Source organism: Oryzias latipes, chromosome 2, assembly GCF_002234675.1.
Source record: "Oryzias latipes chromosome 2, ASM223467v1".
Classification (NCBI taxonomy): domain Eukaryota; kingdom Metazoa; phylum Chordata; class Actinopteri; order Beloniformes; family Adrianichthyidae; genus Oryzias; species Oryzias latipes.
This window is the reverse complement of record NC_019860.2, coordinates 8409469-8432359: the sequence shown is the minus strand read 5'-3', so window position 1 is coordinate 8432359 and position 22891 is coordinate 8409469. Positions and strand designations below refer to the sequence as shown.

At 43.2% G+C, this 22891-nt stretch overlaps 3 protein-coding genes across 6 annotated transcripts in view; 1 reads left to right on the top strand and 2 right to left on the bottom strand.

Moving 5' to 3' along the window:
• LOC110013798 (gastrula zinc finger protein XlCGF28.1) overlaps positions 1–22891 on the top strand; it is a 989290-nt gene that overhangs the window by 620453 nt on the left and 345946 nt on the right. The window lies entirely within an intron of this gene.
• Positions 1–22891, bottom strand: part of LOC101169839 (NLR family CARD domain-containing protein 3) — a 1010604-nt gene that overhangs the window by 773062 nt on the left and 214651 nt on the right. The window lies entirely within an intron of this gene.
• LOC110016633 (zinc finger and SCAN domain-containing protein 2-like) lies at positions 1169–21636 on the bottom strand. The gene is made up of 2 exons (XM_020710044.2): positions 21512–21636; positions 1169–3810 (listed from the first exon to the last, which is right to left on the bottom strand). The coding sequence occupies exons 1-2, from the start codon at positions 21519–21521 to the stop codon at positions 2261–2263; spliced, it is 1560 nt and encodes a 519-aa protein (XP_020565703.2). The 5' UTR covers positions 21522–21636; the 3' UTR covers positions 1169–2260.

Sequence of the window (22891 nt, the reverse complement as noted above, 5' to 3'; positions counted from 1 at the left end):
TGTGTTAAGCTGAACCTCACTGCTGCACTCACACTGATGAGAAAAACCACAACAAAGAAACAGTTTGTTTACTTTCGACACAGCTTCTGAAAGAGCTCTGTGAGTCTGGGAGTCCAGCTTTGGAACCTGCAGAGAACCAACAACCAGCAGAAACCCACACTGTGGGAAAGACTCCACACTTCTGACTGATGTTCACGTCCACTTTATTCCTCACAGTAAAGATTGGAACAGAACACTGAGAACTAAAAAGAACAGATAAACAGTTCTAATGTCTACTAGAAAACATGAATAACAAGAACACCAGACAGAAACACCAGTCTGGTTTTTCCTTAATACATTTTACGGAAAATCTTTTCCTAAAGAGATTTTTGGCTCATATGACCCAAAAATATAAACTGCAGTTGCTACTTTTTAAAAACTATAATGAAATGTTCACTGATCATATAAAAAGTATTAGATTTAAACAAAATACGTCCAGTGTTGTCATGGTAACACAGGCAGAGACAACATACACATTATATCAGCATAAACTACAACCATATGAAGCTGTTCAAGAGATGAAGATTAAACTATGATCATCAGAAATAACATTTTATTTACAGGTTCATCTATAAAAAACAAATTGAAGTTTAGCATTTTTTTATAAATCATGTCAAACAGCAAAACTCATTGCATAGAATAATTATACATACATGTATTATACATGTATCAATCCTTTATTTTATGGATTTTGATAATTGTAAGGTATAGATAAAGACAACCTAAAAAAGGTGTCTTAAAAAATTAAAATATCAAAATAAAAAAATAGTTTCTTTCTGTTCAACAATTACTTCTGCGTCCTTTTAACTAATGCCTGCATCAATGTGGTCTGGAGGCCATCATGTGACTCTGTGTTCATGTAATGAAAGCTCGGGTTGCTTTGATAGTTGACTTCAGATTGTCTTTATTGAAGGGTCTAGTGTCTCATCTTCTTCTTTATAACAGCAGACTTTGCTCATTGACCAAACACAGGAAAAACATGGCCATTGAAGCACATATAACTCTTGTGCTATCCTAGGCACTTTAACATTGGGAGTTGGGTCATCTAGACCCATTAGACAGTGCTCTGAACCTTTTTTCTTCAATGATTTGTGATCTTCACTGGTGTCCATGGATTACATGAAATCTTTCCACCTTCGTCCACCTTTGTCATGGTAGGGAGAACACGTCAATGGTAGGGTGGGGTCAAAGGATAGCAAAAGGGTTAAGAATCTTTTTAAATGTAGGAAGAAGCCAAGTCCTGCTGGAAAATAAAATCAGAATGCTTTGGAATTTATTGTATGGGGTAAGTTAACTGTCGAAATGAAACGTGTGCAAAACAAAGTTGTGCACAATGTAATACTTCATGCACAACTTTGCAAAAGAAAATATGAATACAACCTTCAGTTATACCCTTAACATGTCTGTTTTGAATACGACTTTCCCTTGTCTTGAATACAACATATCTCGCTAACTTGCTGTCAAAAATACGTCACTGGATCACAAGGATATTTTTGTGTCCAAAAAACATTGATATAACGAAATTTGCACGTGTATTGAGAATCATTCATTAAACTAAAACAGAATATAATATTTTAGAATGTTATTGATTATATAGAATGGATATTATCTTGTTACCATAGCTCTGTTAGAAAATAAATCTGGCAGAAAAAAAAAACATGGCTGCATTTTGTGTTGCCAGGGGACAACAGCTGATTGTGTAAACAATGCACCAACGGAATGTTTCAGACCCAGAAGTGAAGGGAAATAGTCCAAATAGAGCATCAGGCATGCCTCACATTAGGTGCAAGAAGTTCATGTTTGTCAAAAAAGAGATGATAATAAAATAAACTAGCAATAACAAGCGAGCTAATTTAGAGCCAAAGTAGGCTAACTGGCAGCTGACCGTAACGAATAAAAAAAAAATAGTAAAAAAAAGAGGTCATTAGGATCAGAAAACCCAACTTCCTTTTTCAAAAATTTTCTGCTGTCTTCTGGCAGGAACTGCTCTGTTACCGCTTTATATACTCATCCCTAAATGTGGTGTCATTGTTTTATTCTATTGCATTGTTGTTCATAAACCACACCGTCTCTCGATTAGGACGTCACTGCAGTGACATGAAGGTTGGTGGCTATGTGATCAATGTTCTATATTTACATTACATTAGTAAAGTAATGCTACAAAATGAAATGTAAACTTTGTACTCACTCTGCATGCACAATTTGTTCAATCGATGTTTCGTTACTCGATATTAACATCTAAAGCAAAAGGCTTCTCTCCTGGATGAGTTCTCATGTGTCTTTTTAGACTACATCTTTGACTAAAGCTTTGATCACATTCCTTACAAGCAAAAGGCTTCTCTCCTGTGTGAGTTCTCATGTGTGTTTTGAGATGGGATCTTTGACTAAAACTTTTATCACATTCCTTACAAGCAAAAGGCTTTTCTCCTGTGTGAGTTGTCATGTGGTTTTTGAGATTAGTTCTTTGACTAAAACTTTTATCACATTCCTTACAAGAAAAAGGCATCTCTCCTGTATGAGTTCTCATGTGTGCTTTGAGATCAGATATTTGACTAAATTTTTTATCACATACTTCACAAGCAAAATGCTTCTCTCCTGTGTGGGTTATCATGTGTCGTTTGAGATTATATATTTGACAAAAACTTGTACCACATACTTCACAAGCAAAAGCCTTCTCTCCTGTATGAATTCTCATGTGTCTTTTGAGATTAGAAATACGACTAAAACTTTTATCACATTCTTTACACGGAAAGGACTTCTCTTCTGTATGAGTTTTCATGTGAATTCTGCCTTGAGACAAGTAATCAAAGCTTGTACCACATTCTTCACAGAAATGGGTTCTTTCAGACTCAGTTCCTATGTGGATTGACGCATTGTGTCCGATTCCTTTTCTTTTACCAAACTTTATATACGAAGATCTTTTTCCTGTTGGAGATTGTTTGTGTTTCTTAACAAAAGATGCCTTTCTGTTTGTTTTTCTAACACACTCACTTTCTGACATGTGAGAGCTGTCCACACTTTGGACATGTCTTCTGTCTCTTCTCTTCCACTGATTTCTGTTCTGTGGGTCTGTCTCTTCATCTGTAGTTGATGTTGATTCTTCATGTTGGTTTTCTACTTCATCCTGACTATCAGTTGTATTAAAGCTCTGCTGATTGTTTAGATCTGCTTCACTGTTCTCATCTTCCTCATAAGTAGGAATCTCCATCAAGGTATCAGTCTCCTGCTTCAGGTTAAGCCACTCCTCATATTGACTGATACAGAGCTCGTCTTGCTCCTTTTTAAACTGCAGATGATCTGGTTCCTCCAGTTCCTCTTTAATCTGTGGAGGTTCTGGTTCCTGCAGTTCCTCTTTAATCTGTGGAGGTTCTGGTTCCTCCAGTTCCTCTTTAATCTGTGGAGGTTCTGGTTCCTGTTGTTCCTCTTTAATCTGTGGAGGTTCTGGTTCCTTCAGTTCCTCTTTAGTCTGTGGAGATTCTGGTTCCTCCAGTTCCTCTTTAATCTGTGGAGGTTCTGGTTCCTGCTGTTCCTCTTTAATCTGTGGAGGTTCTGGTTCCTCCAGTTCCTCTTTAATCTGTGGAGGTTCTGGTTCCTGCTGTTCCTCTTTAATCTGTGGAGGTTCTGGTTCCTGCAGTTCCTCTTTAATCTGTGGAGGTTCTGGTTCCTTCAGTTCCTCTTTAGTCTGTGGAGATTCTGGTTCATCAAGTTTCACTCTGAAGTTCCTGTTCTGGTTGCAGGGATCCTCTTCAGTCACCCAATGCTGAGGGAGGACTGCAGGAACACAAACACAAGGAAACCTTTTTATACTTGAAAGGATTTTTAGAATTATTAAGCACCAAGAAAAATCTAAACGACCTTAAAAGTACTTCATTTTAAAATATTATTTGAAAAAAATCCATCCCTCCATTATCTGAATTCGCTGAATCCCTTTTGGTATCCTGAGGATCCTGGATCCTGAAATCGGTAGCAGTGATGAAGACTGATGAGACACATCATGTACAGTCGGGATCATAAATATTTAGACATAGACACAGTCTTTCTAAGTTTGTTTCTGTAAATTACCTCAGTGAATTTTAAATAAAACAACTCAGATGCCATTGAAGTGCAGACTTTCAGCTTTTATTCCATGGATTGAACAAAAAGATTACATAAAAATGTGAAAAACTAAAGCATTTTTTTAAACACAATCCCTTCATTTCATGGGCTCGTAAGTAATTGGGCAATTTTCTTCCATGTTATTGCATGGGCAGGTGTGGGTAATTCCCTTGTTATGTCATTATGAGTGAAGCAGATAAAAGGCCTGGGGCCTCATTTATAAACGTTGCGTACGCACAAAAGAAGGCGTACGCCACTCTCTACGCAATAGTTGAGATTTATAAAAAGCAAACTTGACGGGAAAATGTGCGTTCCTTCACGCAAGCTCTGACCCAGGCGTACGCACAAAAACGGGTGAAATGAGAAACGGCGACACCGTCGACAGATGGAAGAAACACATGAAAGTGAAAATGACAATACTGCCTCTCATAAATAACATGAAGACTGAAGATCAAACGAAAATTATAACAGAAATTCAATAAACACATATTTGCAAAAAAAAAAGTGAAATATGTTCTGCAATATTGGCCTGTTGTGCAATTCATCCTCACAAATAATATAGTTAACAGAACGAAATAATGTACAAAACTGATATTCTTGTCAGTGTGTCCGTCTGGCGGTGCGGATATAGGTGCGGGCGTGCGGACGGACGGACAGATGTATTAATTGTCCACTGGGGAAAGTTGTTTTCATATTAAAACATTTCTTCATAAGATATGGAATTATGGTATTCATGCATATGCCTTTAGTTTGTTTTATTTTTGATAAAACAATGTATGGCGTCTCAACCATTCAGAAAGCAACAAGAAATTACATTTGCGCTGATCAATTTCCCATTTCCACGTCGATTATTACCGACATCTGTAGCTTGTCAGATGCAATTAAATGGAGGGAAATAAAATGCCCCATCACAATGCGTAATGACGCACAATGGCTGATCTTGCACTCTTAGAAGATGTGGCAAATGGAAGAATTCGGAGTGAACGCATCTTTAGACAGCAAGAAGACTTGCTGGCAAACGAGGCGAGTGGCTTATGAGCCGGTTCCGACTTCCTTGAGCCGTCCTTTTGGACCTCTGCGGGCTTTTGGGCCCGGCGTTACAGAGGAGCACTCGGAGGAACCACGCGGTCCGAGGTTGTGAGGTTACAGCATTTACGGCGTCTGCCACCGTTTGCCACTCACGTGCCTTTTTGGCATTAGTAATGCCCACACTGTGCCCTCCAAACAACATTCTTCTCCTCTTTTCCACCTCGCCAACGATAACTTCTACTTCACATTGAGTGAAGTTACGTTTTTTTGATTTCCTCTCTGTGTGTGCCATGGTTTCGTAATCAATGAATATTAATTTGTGGGCGTTTCACGGACTATTTATGGGCAACTATGGGCGTGTCATGAAGCCGCAAAAGCTGCGCTGCATTTAGAATTGGTTGTGATTTATTAAGGGAAAGATGCGTAGGATGTGCGTGCGCACGGTTTTATAAATCCGAATATTTCTGTGCGTACGCACGTCCTATGTTTCATCTGTACGCCACTTCTGACGCAAATCCTACGCATAGTTTAATAAATGAGGCCCCTGGACTTCATTACAGGACTTGTGCTTCATTTTGAAGATTTTGCTGTGAACAGACATGTGGTCAAAGTAGTAGGGTTGTGCCGATGGACGATGATAGTGATGGGTGACTGACATCCCGATGGAGAGACACCATCGTGATGCCACGCCCCCGCCACGTTGCGAGTTGACACCATAAGCCGCGGTTACATGTACAAAATATCTTGATAGGGTTCAATGGTCGGATTAGAATCCAACCGTGTAGATGGGCCCAGAAAAATGTTTTCAGAATATAAAAATGTTCACTAAGGTCACACTTTCGTTTGGAATAAATCATTCGCACATGCGCAGTAGGGTTTGAAAACCGGAAGGATATAAGTTCCGCCGAGCGGCTTTTTTTTCTCAAACTTTATTGAATGTAACAATTCAATACAAAACGATGTTAAACAGCCCCGAGCGGCTATATACATTGACATGTCAGCTCGGTAAAATACGAGATGATCTTCTAAACGTGCTTTTAATAATGTTACGGTTATTATGAAACACCTGTTCGCTCATCATTTGAATTTTAATCCGTGTGGTCAGTGCTCTTTCTGAACGAAGCCAAGATTAGCAGTATGCTAACACGGGCTAACAACATTAGCTTTGGGTGGCGCTGCATCCTGGCTGCACGTAAACATGTGGGAATAACATCAGCCTTTATTTAGTCGGGACGCGACTGGAAACACAAATCCACGTGATTGTTTGAATGTTTTCTAAGGACTGAGCGACATTTCTGCTCTGAAGCTCAAACAGCTGTGTGTGCTGAAGATCCGAGCTGTGCTCAGACACACACTTTTAGACCCGGTTCTGAGTTCGGTAGCTAGTACCCCTAGAGCTGCGGGACGGATCGCAGTCTTAAATCTCCCACTCATACCGCTCATGTATCCCCCCCCTTCCCATCAAACACAAAGCTGTAAGTCCGCGCTCGCCGGTCCACTTCACTAGTTAAGTGCGGGAGCGGAATACTTCTTTTCTATGTTATTTGTTACTTTTTTTGTTAAAGTCACTTCCCTCAGTTTATACTGGATCATTGCGGATTAGTCATTAGTTGGGAAATAAAATGAAAAAAGCAAAATAACGAATAGCAGTTATATAAGAACGGAAAATGTAAAAATACCCCCCCCCCCCCGACAACGGCCAATTTAAGGGACATCGCCCAACCCTACAAAGGAGCTCTCCATGCAGGGGAAAGGAGCCATCATTAAGCTGAGAAAACAAAAAAAAAACATGTGAGAAATTGTTATGGTATTAGGAGTGGCAAATCAAGAGTGTGGTACATCCTGAGAAAGAAAGAAAGCACTGGTGAACTCAGCAACGCAAAAAGACCTGGGGCCTCATTTATAAAACTTTGCGTAGGATTTGCGTCAGAAGTGGCGTACGGATGAAACATAGGACGTGCGTACACAAAGAAATATTCGTATTTATAAAACCGTGCGCACGCACATCCTACGCATCTTTCCCTTAATAAATCACAACCGATTCTAAATGCAGCGCAGCTTTTGCGGCTTCATGACACGCCCATAGTTGCCCATAAATAGTCCGTGAAATGCCCACAAATGAATATTCATTGATTGAGAAATCATGGCAAACACCGAGAGGAAATCCAAAAAACGTAACTTCACTCAATGTGAAGTAGAAGTTATCGTTGGCGAGGTGGAAAAGAGGATAAAATGTTGTTTGGAGGGCACAGTGTGGGCATTACTAATGCCACAATGCACGTGAGTGGCAAATGGTGGCAGACGCCGTAAATGGGGGGGGGGGGGGGGGGGGGGGACCGGGGCGCCAGATGCATGCACCGGGTGACACGCGTGGTTCCTCCGAGTGCTCCTCTGTAACGCCGGGCCCAAAAAAAGCTCGCAGAGGTCCAAAAGGACGGCTCGAGGAAGTCGGAACCGGCTCATAAGCCACTCGTCCTCGTTTGCCAACAAGTCTTCTTGCTGTCTAAAGATGCGTTCACTCTGAATTCTTCCATTTGCCACATCTTCTAAGAGTGCAAGATCAGCCATTGTGCGTCATTACGCATTGTGATGGGGCATTTTATTTCCCTCCATTTAATTGCATCTGACAAGCTACAGATGTCGGTTCTATTGTAATTTTCGTTTGATTTTTTTTGTTTCTTTCACTGCTGATCGATCAAACGGGTGTTCGTGTAGGCTGTTAATTGTAGGACTTGCTTTGTGAAGTCTTCATGTTATTTATGAGAGGCAGTATTGTCATTTTCACTTTCATGTGTTTCTTCCATCTGTCGACGGTGTCGCCGTTTCTCATTTCACCCGTTTTTGTGAGTACGCCTGGGTCAGAGCTTGCGTGAAGGACCGCACATTTTCCCGTCAAGTTTGCTTTTTATAAATCTCAACTATTGCGTAGAGTAGGGTTGTGCCGATGGACGATATCATCGTCCATCGTGATGGGTGACTGACATCCCGATGGAGAGACCACCATCGTGATGCCACGCCCCCGCCACGTTGCGCGTCGAGACCATAAGCCGCGGTTACATGTACAAAATATCCTGATGGGATCAATGGTCGGATTAGAATCCAACCGTGTAGATGGGCCCAGAAAAATGTTTTCAGAATATAAAAACGTTCACTAAGGTCACAATTTCGGTCGGAATAAATCATTCGCACATGCGCAGTATTCGCACATGCGCAGTTTGAAAACTGGAAGGGGATACAACTTCCGCCGAGCGGCTTTTTTTCCAAACTTTATTGAATGTAACAATTCAATACAAAACGATGTTAAACAGCGCTGAGTGGCTATATACATTGACATGTCAGCTCGGTAAAATACGAGATGATCTTCTAAACGTGCTTTTAATAATGTTACGGTTATTATGAAACACCTGTTCGCTCATCATTTGAATTTTAATCCTTGTGGTCAGTGCTTTTTCTGAACGGAGCCAGGATTAGCAGTATGCTAACACGGGCTAACAACATAAGCTTTGGGTGGCGCTGCATGCTGTGAATAACATCAGCCTTTATTTATTCGGGACACGACTGGAAACACAAATCCACGTGATTGTTTGAATGTTTTCTAAGGACTGAGCGACATTTCTGCTTTGATGCTCAAACCGCTGTGTGCGCTGACGATCCGAGCTCTGCTCTGACACACACTTTTAGACCCGGTTCTGAGTTTGATAGCTCGTACCCCTAGAGCTGCGGGACGGATCGCAGTCTTAAATCTCCCACACATACCACTCATGTACCCCCCCCCCCCCCGTTCCCATCAAACACAAAGCTGTAAATCCGTGCAAAGCACGTGATGCTGTAGTATCGCGAGAGCCGACGAGAGGAGTGTGGTGAGTTTACTTGGCGGCGCGTAAGTTGTGAACAAACATTTTTGATTTATTTAATTACACCGCCATATTTAAATAATCCAGAAAGTTTAAAAAATAAAAATCTGAAAAAGTTTGTCAAGCATTTGCCAGCCTGGATGACCTGGAGGACCTGGAGGATCTGGAGAATTACATCGACGAGTGTTTCAATACCTGCCTCATGAAGAAATCCAACACCGCCACTCCGTCCACCAAACGCAACCGTCCCGAAGACTCCCCGCGGGCTGCCTCCTCCCCAGGCAGCAACATGAGTGATATCCTGGATTCAATTGATAAAAGGCTCTCCAGCCTTGATTGCCGTTTAAATCTGCTGGAGATCCTCCATAAGGAATTCCAAGGCCTGCGAGAGTCTCTGGAGTTCAGCCAACAGCAGGTGCAGGAGCTCGCAGCGGAGAACCAGGCCCTCAGAGAGACCGTGAAGATCTTGGGCCACGACACCGCCCGTCTCTCTGAGGAAAACCGATCCATCAAGGAAACCCTCCTGGATCTTCAGGCGAGGAGCATGAGGGACAATCTAGTGTTCGCAGGGATTCCAGAAGAGGCAGGGGAAGTCCCGGAGAACATTGTTAAGTCCTTTATAGAGGTCCACCTGAAACTCCCCAAGGAAGAAGTCCAGAAGATCTCCTTCCACAGGGTTCACCGGCTCGGAGGAAAAAGGCCGGACAATCAGCGTCCCCGTCCTATTGTTGCTAAATTTGAACATTATAAACAAAAGATGCAGGTAAAAAGCAGAGGGCGCGAGCTGAAAGACACACATTATAGCGTGAATGATCAGTTTCCAGGCGAGATCCTCCGCCGTCGGAAAATCCTCTTCCCGCTGAGGAGGAAGCACCTGTCTGCTGGAGCACGCGCGGTGGTTGCTGTTGATAAACTTTTTGTGAATGGCAAGCTGTTCCGGGACCCAGAGGTAACACCCTGGCTGTGCTGAAGGCTTTCAGAGGCGCACTGACATCTGCGCTGCCCAGAAGAAACCCGCAAACTTATTTAACTAGGAAATAATCGGATCATCAATAATCCACACCTCTCAGGAAAAGTGTTTTTTCTTTCTCTCACATTCATGTTTCTGTTGTTGTTTCGTTGTTTTTGTTTTTTGTTCTTTCTCTTTCCCTCTCTCTTTTCTCTTGTCCCCCCCCCTTCCCATGTCCTCATATGTGAATCAGGTAAAGTCAACGCAACCATGGTGAGTATTTATTTATGCACGGAACGGGCGCGCGCGCATACTAGCGCGCATAAGAGCATGCACACGCGATCCCGCACACACACGTTGATAAACTGCAAAAACCTCACTTAGGCTCACACAGGACGCACGTAACATGCAGCTCATAGCCAAGACACGTTCACCCACAACGCATAGCGCTTGTCAGTGTAGCAGGTACGCACAGCGGGCACGCGCACACGGACGGGCACACGCACTATTTAGCCTTGCACTCTCCCGGTTAGAACAGCTATGAGCAGTCTTAACATCGTTAGCTGGAATGTGCGTGGACTTGGTTCTGGGCCAAAGAGATTGAAAGTGTTAAATCACCTGAATGATCTTAAAGCAGATATAGCTCTGCTGCAGGAGACCCATTTATCTTTATCAGCTGGTCAACTCCTGTGCTGTTCCCAGTATCCAGCTATGTATTCTGCCAGTTTCAACTCCAAACAAAGAGGGGTTGCAGTTTTGATTAATAAAAATGTTACATTTACTCATAAGGATACAGTTACTGACCCAGAAGGCAGATTTGTAATCATTAATATATCCATTCAGAATAAAGACTTTTGCATCGCCAGCATCTATGGCCCGAATGTTGACGACTCTTCCTTCTTTCACAGATTCTTCACCTCACTCTCAGTTCACTCTGACTCCACAATCATTATAGGAGGAGACGTCAACCTTGTTTTGGACCCTGAACTTGACAGACTCAGCACAGCAGCAAACCAGCGTACATGGCAGTCTGCAAGTATTCTAAAGCAGTACATGAATGATCTGGGTCTCTGCGACGCTTGGCGCTCATGTCATCCAAGCACTAAGGGGTTCACCTTTTTTTCTCCAGTTCACCATTCACAATCTCGTTTAGATTATTTATTAGTCAGTAACTCCCTTTTGAAAGAAATTAAAAGTTCCAACATTCACCCAATTATTATCAGTGACCATGCACCAGTTTCTGTTACTATTTCAAGGGAAGTACCCAGACCCTCGGGTTCAACCTGGAGGTTTAATACGTCTCTGTTAAAAGACCAGGAATTTATTGAATTCTTTAAAAAAGAGTGGGCAACCTTCTTAGAATTCAACGATACTTCTGAAATATCACCAAGTATTCTTTGGGAAGCAGCAAAAGCAGTCATGAGAGGGAAAATCATCTCTTATTCAACGCATAAAAAACGCAAGGAGAAAGCAGATTTATTAGAATTAGGAAATAAAATAAAAACTCTGGAGACTGCTTATGCTGCTTCTGCACAGGAACACATACTGGGCGACCTGAAAAATTTAAAACTGCAGTTAAATGACATCATCAATAAACAAACACAATTCCAGATACAAAGGCTTCGACTGGAAAGATATGAAAACTCAAATAAATCTGGCAAATTTCTAGCTAATCAGCTTAAAATTAATAAAGAAAAATCAACAATCACTTCGATTATAGACCAAACAGGGAATGTCACCCATGACCCGGTAAAAATTAATAATGCGTTTAAAGACTTTTATCAAAACTTATACACTCCACAGATCAATCCATCAGAACAAAGCATCAACTCATTTCTCAACAATATAAACCTGCCCAAGTTAAACGAAGATCAAATCACAAATTTAGACTCTCCGCTCTCGTTGTCTGAGCTTCATGAAGCTCTGTTACTTATGCCTAATGGTAAAGCACCAGGGCCTGACGGCTTTCCTGCAGAGTTTTATAAGGAATTCTGGGAACAACTGGCACCAACGTTTTATAAAACGGTAAAATTTATCAATGAAAGCCAATCTCTACCACCTAACATGAACTCTGCCAACATTATCCTTCTTCTAAAACCCGACAAAGACCCCACGAGTCCTTCAAGCTATCGCCCCATTTCTTTAATTAATGCAGATGTAAAAATTATCTGCAAAGCACTAGCACAGAGAATAGAAAAAGTCACTCCTCACATAATTGACTTTGATCAAACTGGATTCATCAAAGGCAGACACTCGGATGACAATGTCCGCAGACTCGTTAACATAATAGACTTTGCCACCATCAAAAACCAGGAAATGACTATACTATCACTGGATGCTGAAAAAGCCTTTGATAGAGTAAATTGGAAGTTCCTCATTGCTGCCCTCCATAAGTTTGGGTTTGGAGAATCATTCATCAATTGGATCAAAATATTATATCACAACCCCAATGCATCAGTTAGAACTAATAAACAGACTTCCAACAGGTTTTTTCTTGGAAGAGGAACTAGACAGGGTTGCCCACTCTCCCCCTCGCTTTTTGCAATATTTATCGAGCCTCTAGCTGCAGCAATAAGACAGAATGAGAGTATTAAAGGAATTAAAACCAAACACAGCCATCATAAAATTAGTCTCTATGCAGATGACATATTACTGTTTTTAAGTAATATACATTCTGTTAATGAAACGGCAACAATCATTAATGAATTCTCTTCTATATCAGACTATTCCATTAATTGGAATAAATCTGTTTTATTACCACTGAACAGTAATGCGGAGCAAGGACTCACAATACCAGTTAAATCAGGCAATATAAAATATCTAGGTATTTATTTTTCCCCCAAAATATCAGAACTGGTGCTGCTAAACTACACCCCATTACTGAAAAACATACAGGACGACCTAACACGCTGGACCAACCTGCCTTTGTCCCTTATGGGCAAGGTAGCCACGGTTAAAATGAAAATCTTACCCAAAGTTAATTATCTCTTCTCAATGATTCCCACACAACCGCCATTAAAATGGTTCAAAACATTAGACTCATCCATATCAAGCTTTCTATGGAACAATAAACCTGCAAGAATTAGTCTAAAAACTTTAAAATCTGCAAAAAGCTGTGGAGGATTAGAATTACCTAACTTCCACAATTACTTTCTTGCAAATAGATTACAATACATCTTAAAATGGTTAAAAAATAATCCAGAAACCAACTCATGGTTAGACTTGGAACAGGCGTTATGTGGAAAGATCAACCTGTCAGATCTTCCATTTATTAGTCAAATAGTTAAAAAACAGGATTGTTTCAAAAGTATTAATATAAATGCCACTTTAACAGCCTGGTGGGAATTTCTCAAAATATCAAAATCATCAATTCAACCGTGCAAAATGACACCCATCTGGAACAACCCAGACATCCTCATAAACAAAAAAATTATCCACTTCCCAGCTTGGCAAGCAGGGGGCATAAAACAACTAGAGCACATAATTATTGATAGAAGATTCATAACTCCCCAGGAACTTCAAGACAAACATGGAATATATAACTTCTTGGAATATCAGCAACTTAAATCAATTATTACTAAAAAGTTTAAATACAGAGACAACGATTTAAAGCTACCAGATGTAGTTACCACTCTGATCAATTTCTCAATGAATAAAACTCTCTCCAAAATATACAAACTTTTATGTAATTTAGATAACAATATTTCACTTCCGACAACAAAATGGGATGCGGATTTGAGCTTCAGCACAGATGAAAGTTTTTGGTCAGAACTTTGTCTAAACACCTTTAAAATGACAAAAAATCCAAATCTGCAGCTAATCCATTTCAAAACTCTTCACAGAATTTACTACACTGGACAGAGGATGTTCAAGATGGGTCTCAGTAACTCAGACATTTGTCAGCACTGTGACAGTAATCTACCCGACAATTACATGCATGCACTATGGTTCTGCACGCCTGTCCAGGCTCTCTGGCAGCAGGTATGTGCCGATCTATCAGTCTGGCTTAAGGTTTCAATCACAGCTTCACCGTCACTTTGTGTGCTTGGTGACATGAGTGCCATCGATGTAGAAGGAGGATTAGGCTCTATCATTTTCATAACTCTTTGCATTGCTAAAAAAACTATTTTAATAAATTGGAAAAGCAAAAAAAATATAAATATAAGTCAACACAGAAATCTGCTGCTTGATCATATCAGCTTGGAAAAAATGTCAGCCCAAAGTTCAAGTAACTTTGAAAGAATCCGGTCTCTCTGGTCTCCCATAGCTAACTCCGTGACTTAGGGGGTGGGGGGGGCATGGTCGTCGCTGCTCCTTGCCCTTCTGCCGTGGGCCGGGGTGGGGGTCGGGGCCTCCGGTGCCTGGCCGGGGGTGGTGGGGGCTCCGTTGGTCGGGGGGTCGGGTCCGGCGCCTGGGTGGGGCGGCCTGGGGCGCTGCGTGGTCCTCTGGGCTTGGGTGTGGGGGTGCGTGGTGGGGGGGTGGGGTGGTGGTCTGGCTTGGCTTGGGGGGGTGGTCCCTTTGCCTGTGCTGGGGGGGGTTGGCGGGGGGCGCTGCTCGGGGGGGGGGCCCAGCGGCACTGGATGGGCTTCCCGTCTACACCTGGGGCTGGGATCGGCCCTTCCCTGGCTCTGGGGCGGGACGGGACAACCCTCTTGGGGCCCCCGGTCGCTCTGGGTGTCATCCGCTTCGGCTGCGGGGTCTGGGGGTGGGGTGGGGTGGGGGTCTTGTCGGCCCTGTCCTGTGGGGGGGCATTCTGGGGGAGGGGGGGGGCCACTATTGGTACGGGGCAGGGGGGGTTGACGGGTCGGGGTCTCCGCTGAGGCCATCGGCGGTTTCCCCGGCCGGTTGGCTGCCTCGGTCCCGTCGAGGCCTGACCAGAGCTCTTCTAGGGCCGGCGTTTGGGGGTGGGGGCCTGGGCTTGCTCCGGGGGGGGCCGGCGCTTTCTGGCTCCCCTCTCTCTGTGTGGGGGTGGTGGTGCTGGGCCTGGGGTGTCTGCGCCTCCGGGGGTGGGGCCCCGGGGCTGGGTGGGCCTGGCCCCCTTGCTGGGGGGGGGGGGGCGGGGGACGGCTGTTTGACCACCGGGGGACAGTCTATCATCTGTCCCCAACTTACCCCCTTCCTCATATAACCTCATAATAGGGTGAGGGGGTGGGGGGCTTAGCCTGCGATGAGCCTTGGGGGGGGGGGTTTACTAGGCAGTGACCCCCCTCCTGTGGTTGCCGTATGGAGTGGGCCCCCCCTCTTTCGGTTTTATTTGCACCTTAGACATGTAGGGCCCTTGGTAGGGGGGGTGCTTGGACATCACTGCCAGCAAGCAGCGGATGTCCTCCTAGCACCCTACCCGCCAATTTTAACCGCACCTTAGACATTTAGGGCCCCTTGGTGGGGAGGGTGAGGGGACGTCACTGTGAGTAATCAGGAGACGTCCCCTTAGTGCCCTACCCGCCAATTTTAACCGCACCCCCCTTAGTACACACACCCCTCCCCCCTCAATATATACATCCCAACATAAACACACACACATGCACACACACACTCTCTCAAACACACATACACGCACACACATTTTGCAAGGAAGGTGGGACCTAGGACCATCTGTCCCCTGCCTCTTCCCTGGTGGGGGGTACGGGCCCCTTTGCAACGGCGGCTGTGTCCCCGGGGTGCTGGCTTCCTGGGCCCGGCGGTGCTCTCTCCGCGCGGTGGGGGGGTTCACATTACATCTGAGCCGGGGGTGTTCGTGTCCCTGGGGGGTGGGTTCTGGTCCTTGCTCCTGAGTGCTGGGCCCCGCCAAATTTCCAACTGTGGCCGAGCCTGGTCGGGCCATATTTACAACACCCCTTGTGGGCCCTCTTTTTTCCCCGGGGTTCCCCCCTCCTGGGCGGGGGCGGCGGGCCCCTGCCTCGCTCCTCCCTGGACCAACCGTTGGCCGGGCGGATGGCTGCCTGGAGTGCGGAGTGGGTCTCCCTTGGGGGGTCCTGGCCCGTACCTAGGGTTGGGGCGGGGGGATGCCCGGAACTCCTGGGTGGTGGTGGGGTGCTCGTCTGGGGCTGTGGGCGTCCTTCTCCGGTGGGGCCCTGCGTTGGGTTCTCCCGGCGCGGCGGGGGGGCTGCTCTCCTGGTTGGGCTGGGGCGGCGCCCTCTTTCCCTCCGTGCCTCCCTGCTCTCTGGCTCTGGGGGCCTTGCGGCGGCCCTGCTGGCCCTGGCCTGGGTGGCGGGCTTGGTCGCCCGGGCGGCGGTTGTTCCCTGCCGGTTCCCGTGTGGTGTTGGGGGGAATCCGGCTGCCGCTGCTGGTGCGGTGGGGGTCTTGGGGTGGGGATGGCTGGGCACTCTCCCTCCTTCTTTTCACGTTCCACCATCCATTTTAGAAGAACATAAACACTCACCTGAGCACAGGTGTCAGCTCAACAGACTGAATGACTGAAATATTTCACACTAGTTGGTTTTAAGGCATAAGTATGCGTGTGAACACTATCTGTTTTGTGTACATGTTGACAGGTGGACATTTTTGCAACTAACAGGTGTGTTTATAACATTTGAGTGTGTGTGTGGACAGGCTCCGCCCTTTTTTTTTTGTTTTTTTTTTACATTTGAACCTTACCATAATGATTAACAACCAGTAAACTTGTTGCTTTATGCTGCTTCATGGTCTTATCCCCCTTCCCCTCCTATTATCACCCCCTACCCCCCCTCTCTCTAACGTCCCTCTTTCTTCTTCCCCTCTTTCCTTTTCCGTCCGGTCCAACACCAAAGATTTTCAGACATGTTTGAAATTAATAAAGTTTGGCCTCAATTACAAAAGGGGTTTATTCAGACATACCTTTGGTTTGTCTGAAGATTAATAACCCCTCTTGTTAAAGTAAAATATGTCCAACCCAAGAGGCCCTCAGCTCTCATCTGTCTGCCTAGCTGTTGGACAGGACAAGTTAGAAAAAAATAAAAAAAAAAATAAAAAAAAAAGTCACTTCCCTCAGTTTATACTGGATCATCGCGGATGAGTCATTAGTTGGGAAATAAAATGAAAAAAGCAAAATAACGGATAGCAGTTATATAAGAACGAAAAATGCAAAAATACCCCCCCCGACGATGTCATCGTCCATCCCGATGGTTGACAGCAAACATCGTCAATGGCCAATTTAGGGGACATCGCCCAACCCTAGCGTAGAGAGTGGCGTACGCCTTCTTTTGTGCGTACGCAACGTTTATAAATGAGGCCCCTGGACGTCCACGGAAGACAACAGTGGTGGATGATCGCAGAATCATTTCCATGGTGAAGAGGAACCCGTTCACATCAGCCAACCAAGTGAACAACACTCTCCAGGAGGTAGGCGTATCAATATCCAAGTCTACCATAAAAAGAAGTCTGCATGAAAGTAGATCCAGAGGGTACACTGCAACATGCAAGCCACTCATAAGCCTCAAGAATAGGAAGGCTAGATTGGACTTTGCTAAAAAGCATCTAAAAAAGGCAGCACAGTTCTGGAAAAACATTCTTTGGACAGATGAAACCAAAATCAACCTCTACCAGAATGATGGCAAGAGAAAAGTATGGAGAAGGCATGGAGAAGCTCATGATCCAAAGCACACTACATCATCAGTAAAACACTTTGGAGGCAGTGTGATGGCACTGGGACACTAGTGTTTAATGATGACGTGACACAGGACAGAAGCAGCCCAATGAATTCTGAGGTGTTCACAGACATACTGTCTGCGCAGATCCAGGTGAATGCAGCCAAACTGATTGGGCGGCGTTTCATAATACAGATGGACAACGACCCAAAACACACAGCCAAAACAACTCAGGAGTTTATTAAAGCAAAGAAGTGGAATATTCTTGAATGGCCAAGTCACTCACCTGATCTTAACCCAATTGAGCAGCATTTCACTTGCTGAAGACTAAACTTAAGACAGAAAGGCCCACAAGCAAACAGCAACTGAAAGCTGCTGCAGTAAAGGCCTGGCAGAGCATTCAGAAGGACAAAACCCAGCATCTGGTGATGTCCATGAGTTCAAGACTTCAGGCTGTCATTGCCAACAAAGGCTTTTCAACCAAATATTAGTAATGACCATTTTGTTTTCAGTTATTTGATTTGTCCAACTACTTACGAGTTCATGAAATGAAGGGATTGTGTTTAAAAACTGTTTTTGTTTTTCACATTTTTATGCAATCTTTTTGTTCAACCCATGGAATAAAAGCTGAAAGTCTGCACTTCAATGGTAGCTGAGTTGTTTTTTTTAATTTTATTTACTGTGGTAATGTACAGAAAAAATATTAGAAAGACTGTGTCCAAATATTTATGGTCCTGATTGTACATCACAACCCACTAGTGCTGCTGCTGCCTGAGGGAAACCAGCAGCTCCTAATATCCACCAAGGTCCAGCCAAGTCATTTCTGCACAGAAAGTCTGCACAAATTATGAGGGGCACTGACCAGTGGTGGTAAATGAGCATCAATGCTGAGGATTTTCAGAATAAAAGAACCAGACTCAATTGTGGAGAATACATTTATCTGTGCCCAACCAAAAACAGCAACTTCTTTGCTGCATTTTACATTGATTAACAGAATTACTTAAAAAACAAACTACAGTAAACCCTTGTTTTTCGCGGGGGTTACCTTCCAAAAAGAACCCGTGATAGGCAAAATTCGTGAAGTAGAAACCTCTATTTTTTTAACAAGTATTATACAATTAAAAACTCTATTATACATTGAAAAGAAAGAACAAACCATTTTACAGGCTCAAGCATTTGTTTCACAAATCAAAGTACTTTAGAAAAGTTTTTTCAACAAATTACTTCTGTATTTACTGTCAAATAATAATTTTAATCATCAATGTGAACAGAAGGCTTCAAATCGTGAAGATTAGCCCCGCCCACTGCGACCCGAGAGTATTTGGATTAAACGGGAGAAAATTTAAAATGATTATGAAAAAAATACAAACAGTCGGACAAATAGTGACTGAGGTGTATTTCACTGCTCTTCAGACTGAGCCGCTGCATCCTGACTCCGCTCTGCAGCGTTTTCTTCTTTTAAGGCCTGCGGTGCCGGTTTGTTTGTTCGGGAGAAGAACATAGTGATAGGCAGTTGTTGTCGCTCTTTTTTCTAGCGGAGTGACTTTTTAGCCAATCAGAATGAAGAACAGAATGCAGGATGCAAATCCATGAAGTAGCGAAACCGTGAAAAGTAAACCGTGTTATAGCAAGGGATCACTGCAATGAAATAGGGCTGGACAAAAATGATGGTACCCATAACTTAATAATTTGTTGCACAACCTTTTGAGGCAATCACTGCAATTCAACGGTTTTCTGTATTTGACAATGAGCCTTCTGCAACTGTCCACGGGTATTTTGGCCCACTCCTCATGAGCAAACTGCTCCAGTTGTCTCAGGTTTGACGGGTGTCTTCTCCAAATGCCATGTTTCAGCTCCTTCCACAGATGTTCAATGGGATTCAGATCTGGACTCATAGAAGGCCACTTCAGAATAGTCCAACGCTTTTCTCTGAGCCATTCTTGGGGGGTTTTGGCTGTGTGTTTTGGATCGTTGTCCTGTTGGAAGACACATGACCTGCGACTGAGACCAAGCTTTCTGACACTAGGCAGCACATTTCTATCCAGAATACCTTGATAATCTGGAGATTTCATTTTACCTGCACAACTTCAAGACACCCTGTTCCAGATGCAGCAATGCAGCCCCAAACCAGAACTGAGCCTCCTCCATGTTTCACAGTAGGAACAGTGTTCTTTTCCTTGTATGCTTTATTTTTGAGTCTACCAACATAGAGCTGATGTGCCTTACCAAAAAGCTCCAGTTTTGTCTCATCTGTCCAAAGGACATTTTCCCAGAAGCTTTGTGGCTTGTCAACATGCATTTTTACAATTTCCAGTCTGGCTTTTTTATGATTTCCTTTCAACAGTGGTGTCCTCCTTGGTCGTCTCCCATGAAGTCCACTCTGGCTCAAACAACGATGAATGGTGCGATCTGACACTGATGTACCTTGATCTAAGAGTTCACCTTTAATGTCTTTGGAGGTTGTTCTGGGATCTTTTGATACAGTTCCAACTATCCGTCTCCTCAATTTGTCATCAATTTTCCTCTTTCTGCCACGCCCAGGGAGGTTGGCTACTGTCCCGTGGGTCTTAAACTTCTGAATAATATCTGTCACTGTTGTCACAGGAACTTCAAGCTGCTTAGAGATGGTTTTCTAGCCTTTACCTTTACGATGTGTGTCTATAATTGTGTTTCTAATGTCCTGGGACAATTCTCTCCTTTGCTCTCTGTTGTCCATGTTCAGTGTGGTTCACACCTTTTCACCAAACAGCAACGTGACTATTTGTCTCCCTTTAAATAGGCAGACTGACCGATTATGGGTTTAAAAACAGCTGTGATGTCAATTAAAGGACATACCTGAGTTCATCATGACCCCCTGGACAATTAGTTCTCAGTCTTTTATGGAGGTACCATCATTTTTGTCCAGCCCTATTTCATTAGTTTGTTTTTTTAAATAATTCTGTTAATCAACAACTCAAAAGTAATGGCTGATTTTGATTATTTAAATTTCAATATATTTTAATTTATTGTCAATTTCTAACGTTTCAAGTCATTTCAGTGAACAATGTGGATTTTCTTTCTTTAACTGAGGGGTACCAACAATTTTGTCCACCACTGTACACACACGCGTGGTTTCAGAAGCACACACACATCCTCATTCTACAACATAAGTTTCCATCTCATGAGGAAATACGACAAATTTACTGCGTTCTAATTATTTATTTCCATTGTATTCATTTCCATTACAAGCTGCGTGCGTTCTTGAGTGCGCGACACGACCGCCTGCCGGAGGATTTTGTGTTGGAGGGGGGGGGGGGTTATTACTGTTCTCCTTCACTCTGTAACACCAAACATGAACGCGCACTGTTGGATTTCCATGAATATCACTACATGTTTTGTTTGGGAACCATTTTGTGCAGCGCAATGTTACGTGTCTGTATAAACAAAGGCGGAGCCTCCTGCCCCGCCTTCTTCATGGGTGCCAGGCTTCATAGCTACCAGAAAGGTGACTAAGTGTCTGCAGTCTGTTTATTACTGGGCAATATATAATATTCTGAGAAGATGTCTGTACCAGAGAGCACAGGTGAAGGCTCACGTGCAGCTCCAGAGCGGTCCGCTGCAGAACATACACATAGTCAATCTACAACACCTATATAGTTCTTTGGTAAGATAGGTAGTAGTTAGTTATTACTGTTATTTGTTAATAAAGAATACAGCGTGGGGGGGGGGTGGGGGCAGTTAACCGCGACACCGCTCCGCCTGCTGGTTCATCACAGCGGTGATCAAAAATCCCACACCGTCACAGCTCTAATCAGCAATCACAAATTATGATATAAATCAAGTCATACAATGCATGCAAGCTTTTTTCACAGTTTCATTATCATCATTTTGATATTTCTATTCTCTTTCTTGACTTCACCGGTAAACAGCATCACAACCTTCAAGGTTGATAATGATGAGTGAATTCAAACTAAATTATATGGTTTCTGAGTCACACTGACCTTCTGACATGTGAGAGCTGTCCTCACTTTGGACATGTCTTCTGTCTCTTCTCTTCCTCTGATCTCTGTTCAGTGGGTCTGTCTCTTCATCTGTAGTTGATGTAGATTCTTCATGTTGGTTTCCTTCTTCATCCTGACTTTTAGTTACATCAAAGCTCTGCTGATTGTTTAGATCTGCTTCACTGTTCTCATTTTCCTCATAAGTAGGAATCTCCATCAAGGTATCAGTCTCCTGCTTCATATCAAGCTGATCTTCATCCTGACTGATGAAGAGTTCCCCTGGTTCCTCTTTAATTTGTGGAGGTTCTGGTTCATCTTCTTCCACTCTGAAGGTCCTCTGCTGATTGCAGAGACCTTCCTCTTCAGTCATCCAATACTGGGGGAGGACTGCAGAAACCAAAAACAACAAGGAGCCTTTTATACGTTTACAGGACTTTGGGGTTTTGTCAAGCACCAATAAACTCAGTGATCATTAAAGAAAATGCCTGAGGAGTATGGAGTATTGGAAAAGACTGATTGAAATAAATATATACACCATTAAATTATTAAATAAATATGTCACTCATTATTTAAAATTGTCATTAAATAAATAAAATTGAAAATCAATAAATACATGTTTAAAAAAATCAAATCTTGAGGAGTACATTAGTTTTTCATGACATATTTCAGGATTTTATGCACCAGTGTGAGCTGGAAGGGACAAATTGAAATAAATGTATTGAATATGAAATAAATGAATGTCTCATTACTTCTTTACAATTTGAAATAAATAATCAAAAATGTCATTAAATGTGTCAATATTTATTTAAAATTCAATTTTAAATTATTAGTTTGCATTTATGTTGCATTTATAAGTTATTCTATATTCTATTCTATTTCTTAATTTGACATTGACAGTTTAAAGGTGAACTTTCTTTAAGCCTTATTGTTGAACTCCCGCCCTTTTCTCTGCCTTGTGCAATAAGAGGAGAGGAGAATTTAAAACTTTGTTCTTCCAGTTTGTTCTTCTAGTTCTAGTGAAGGAAAGTGCTGATTCCACTGGTGACAGAAACAAACACACAGTAGTGTCTGATAAGGACACGTCAATGAACACTCATTGGATCATGTGGGACACACATTACTGGCATCTGATCTGCACTTATGGCGCACAGTCGGGACTTGAAGACTATTGGGTGTGGTTCCACCAGCACAAGCAGCTGTTCAATTTGTGGACAGATGTACACAACTGGACACTCTGGACAGTCCAGCTGACAGGCTGTAGGTAATGACCAAGTCCAGAGTGTGTCCTCTGTTGTGAGCAGCTGTGAGACATTTTTGAAATCTGTGCTGCTCAGAAGATTGAAAAACTCAGTCATGACGTCATCAATGTTGACAACATGT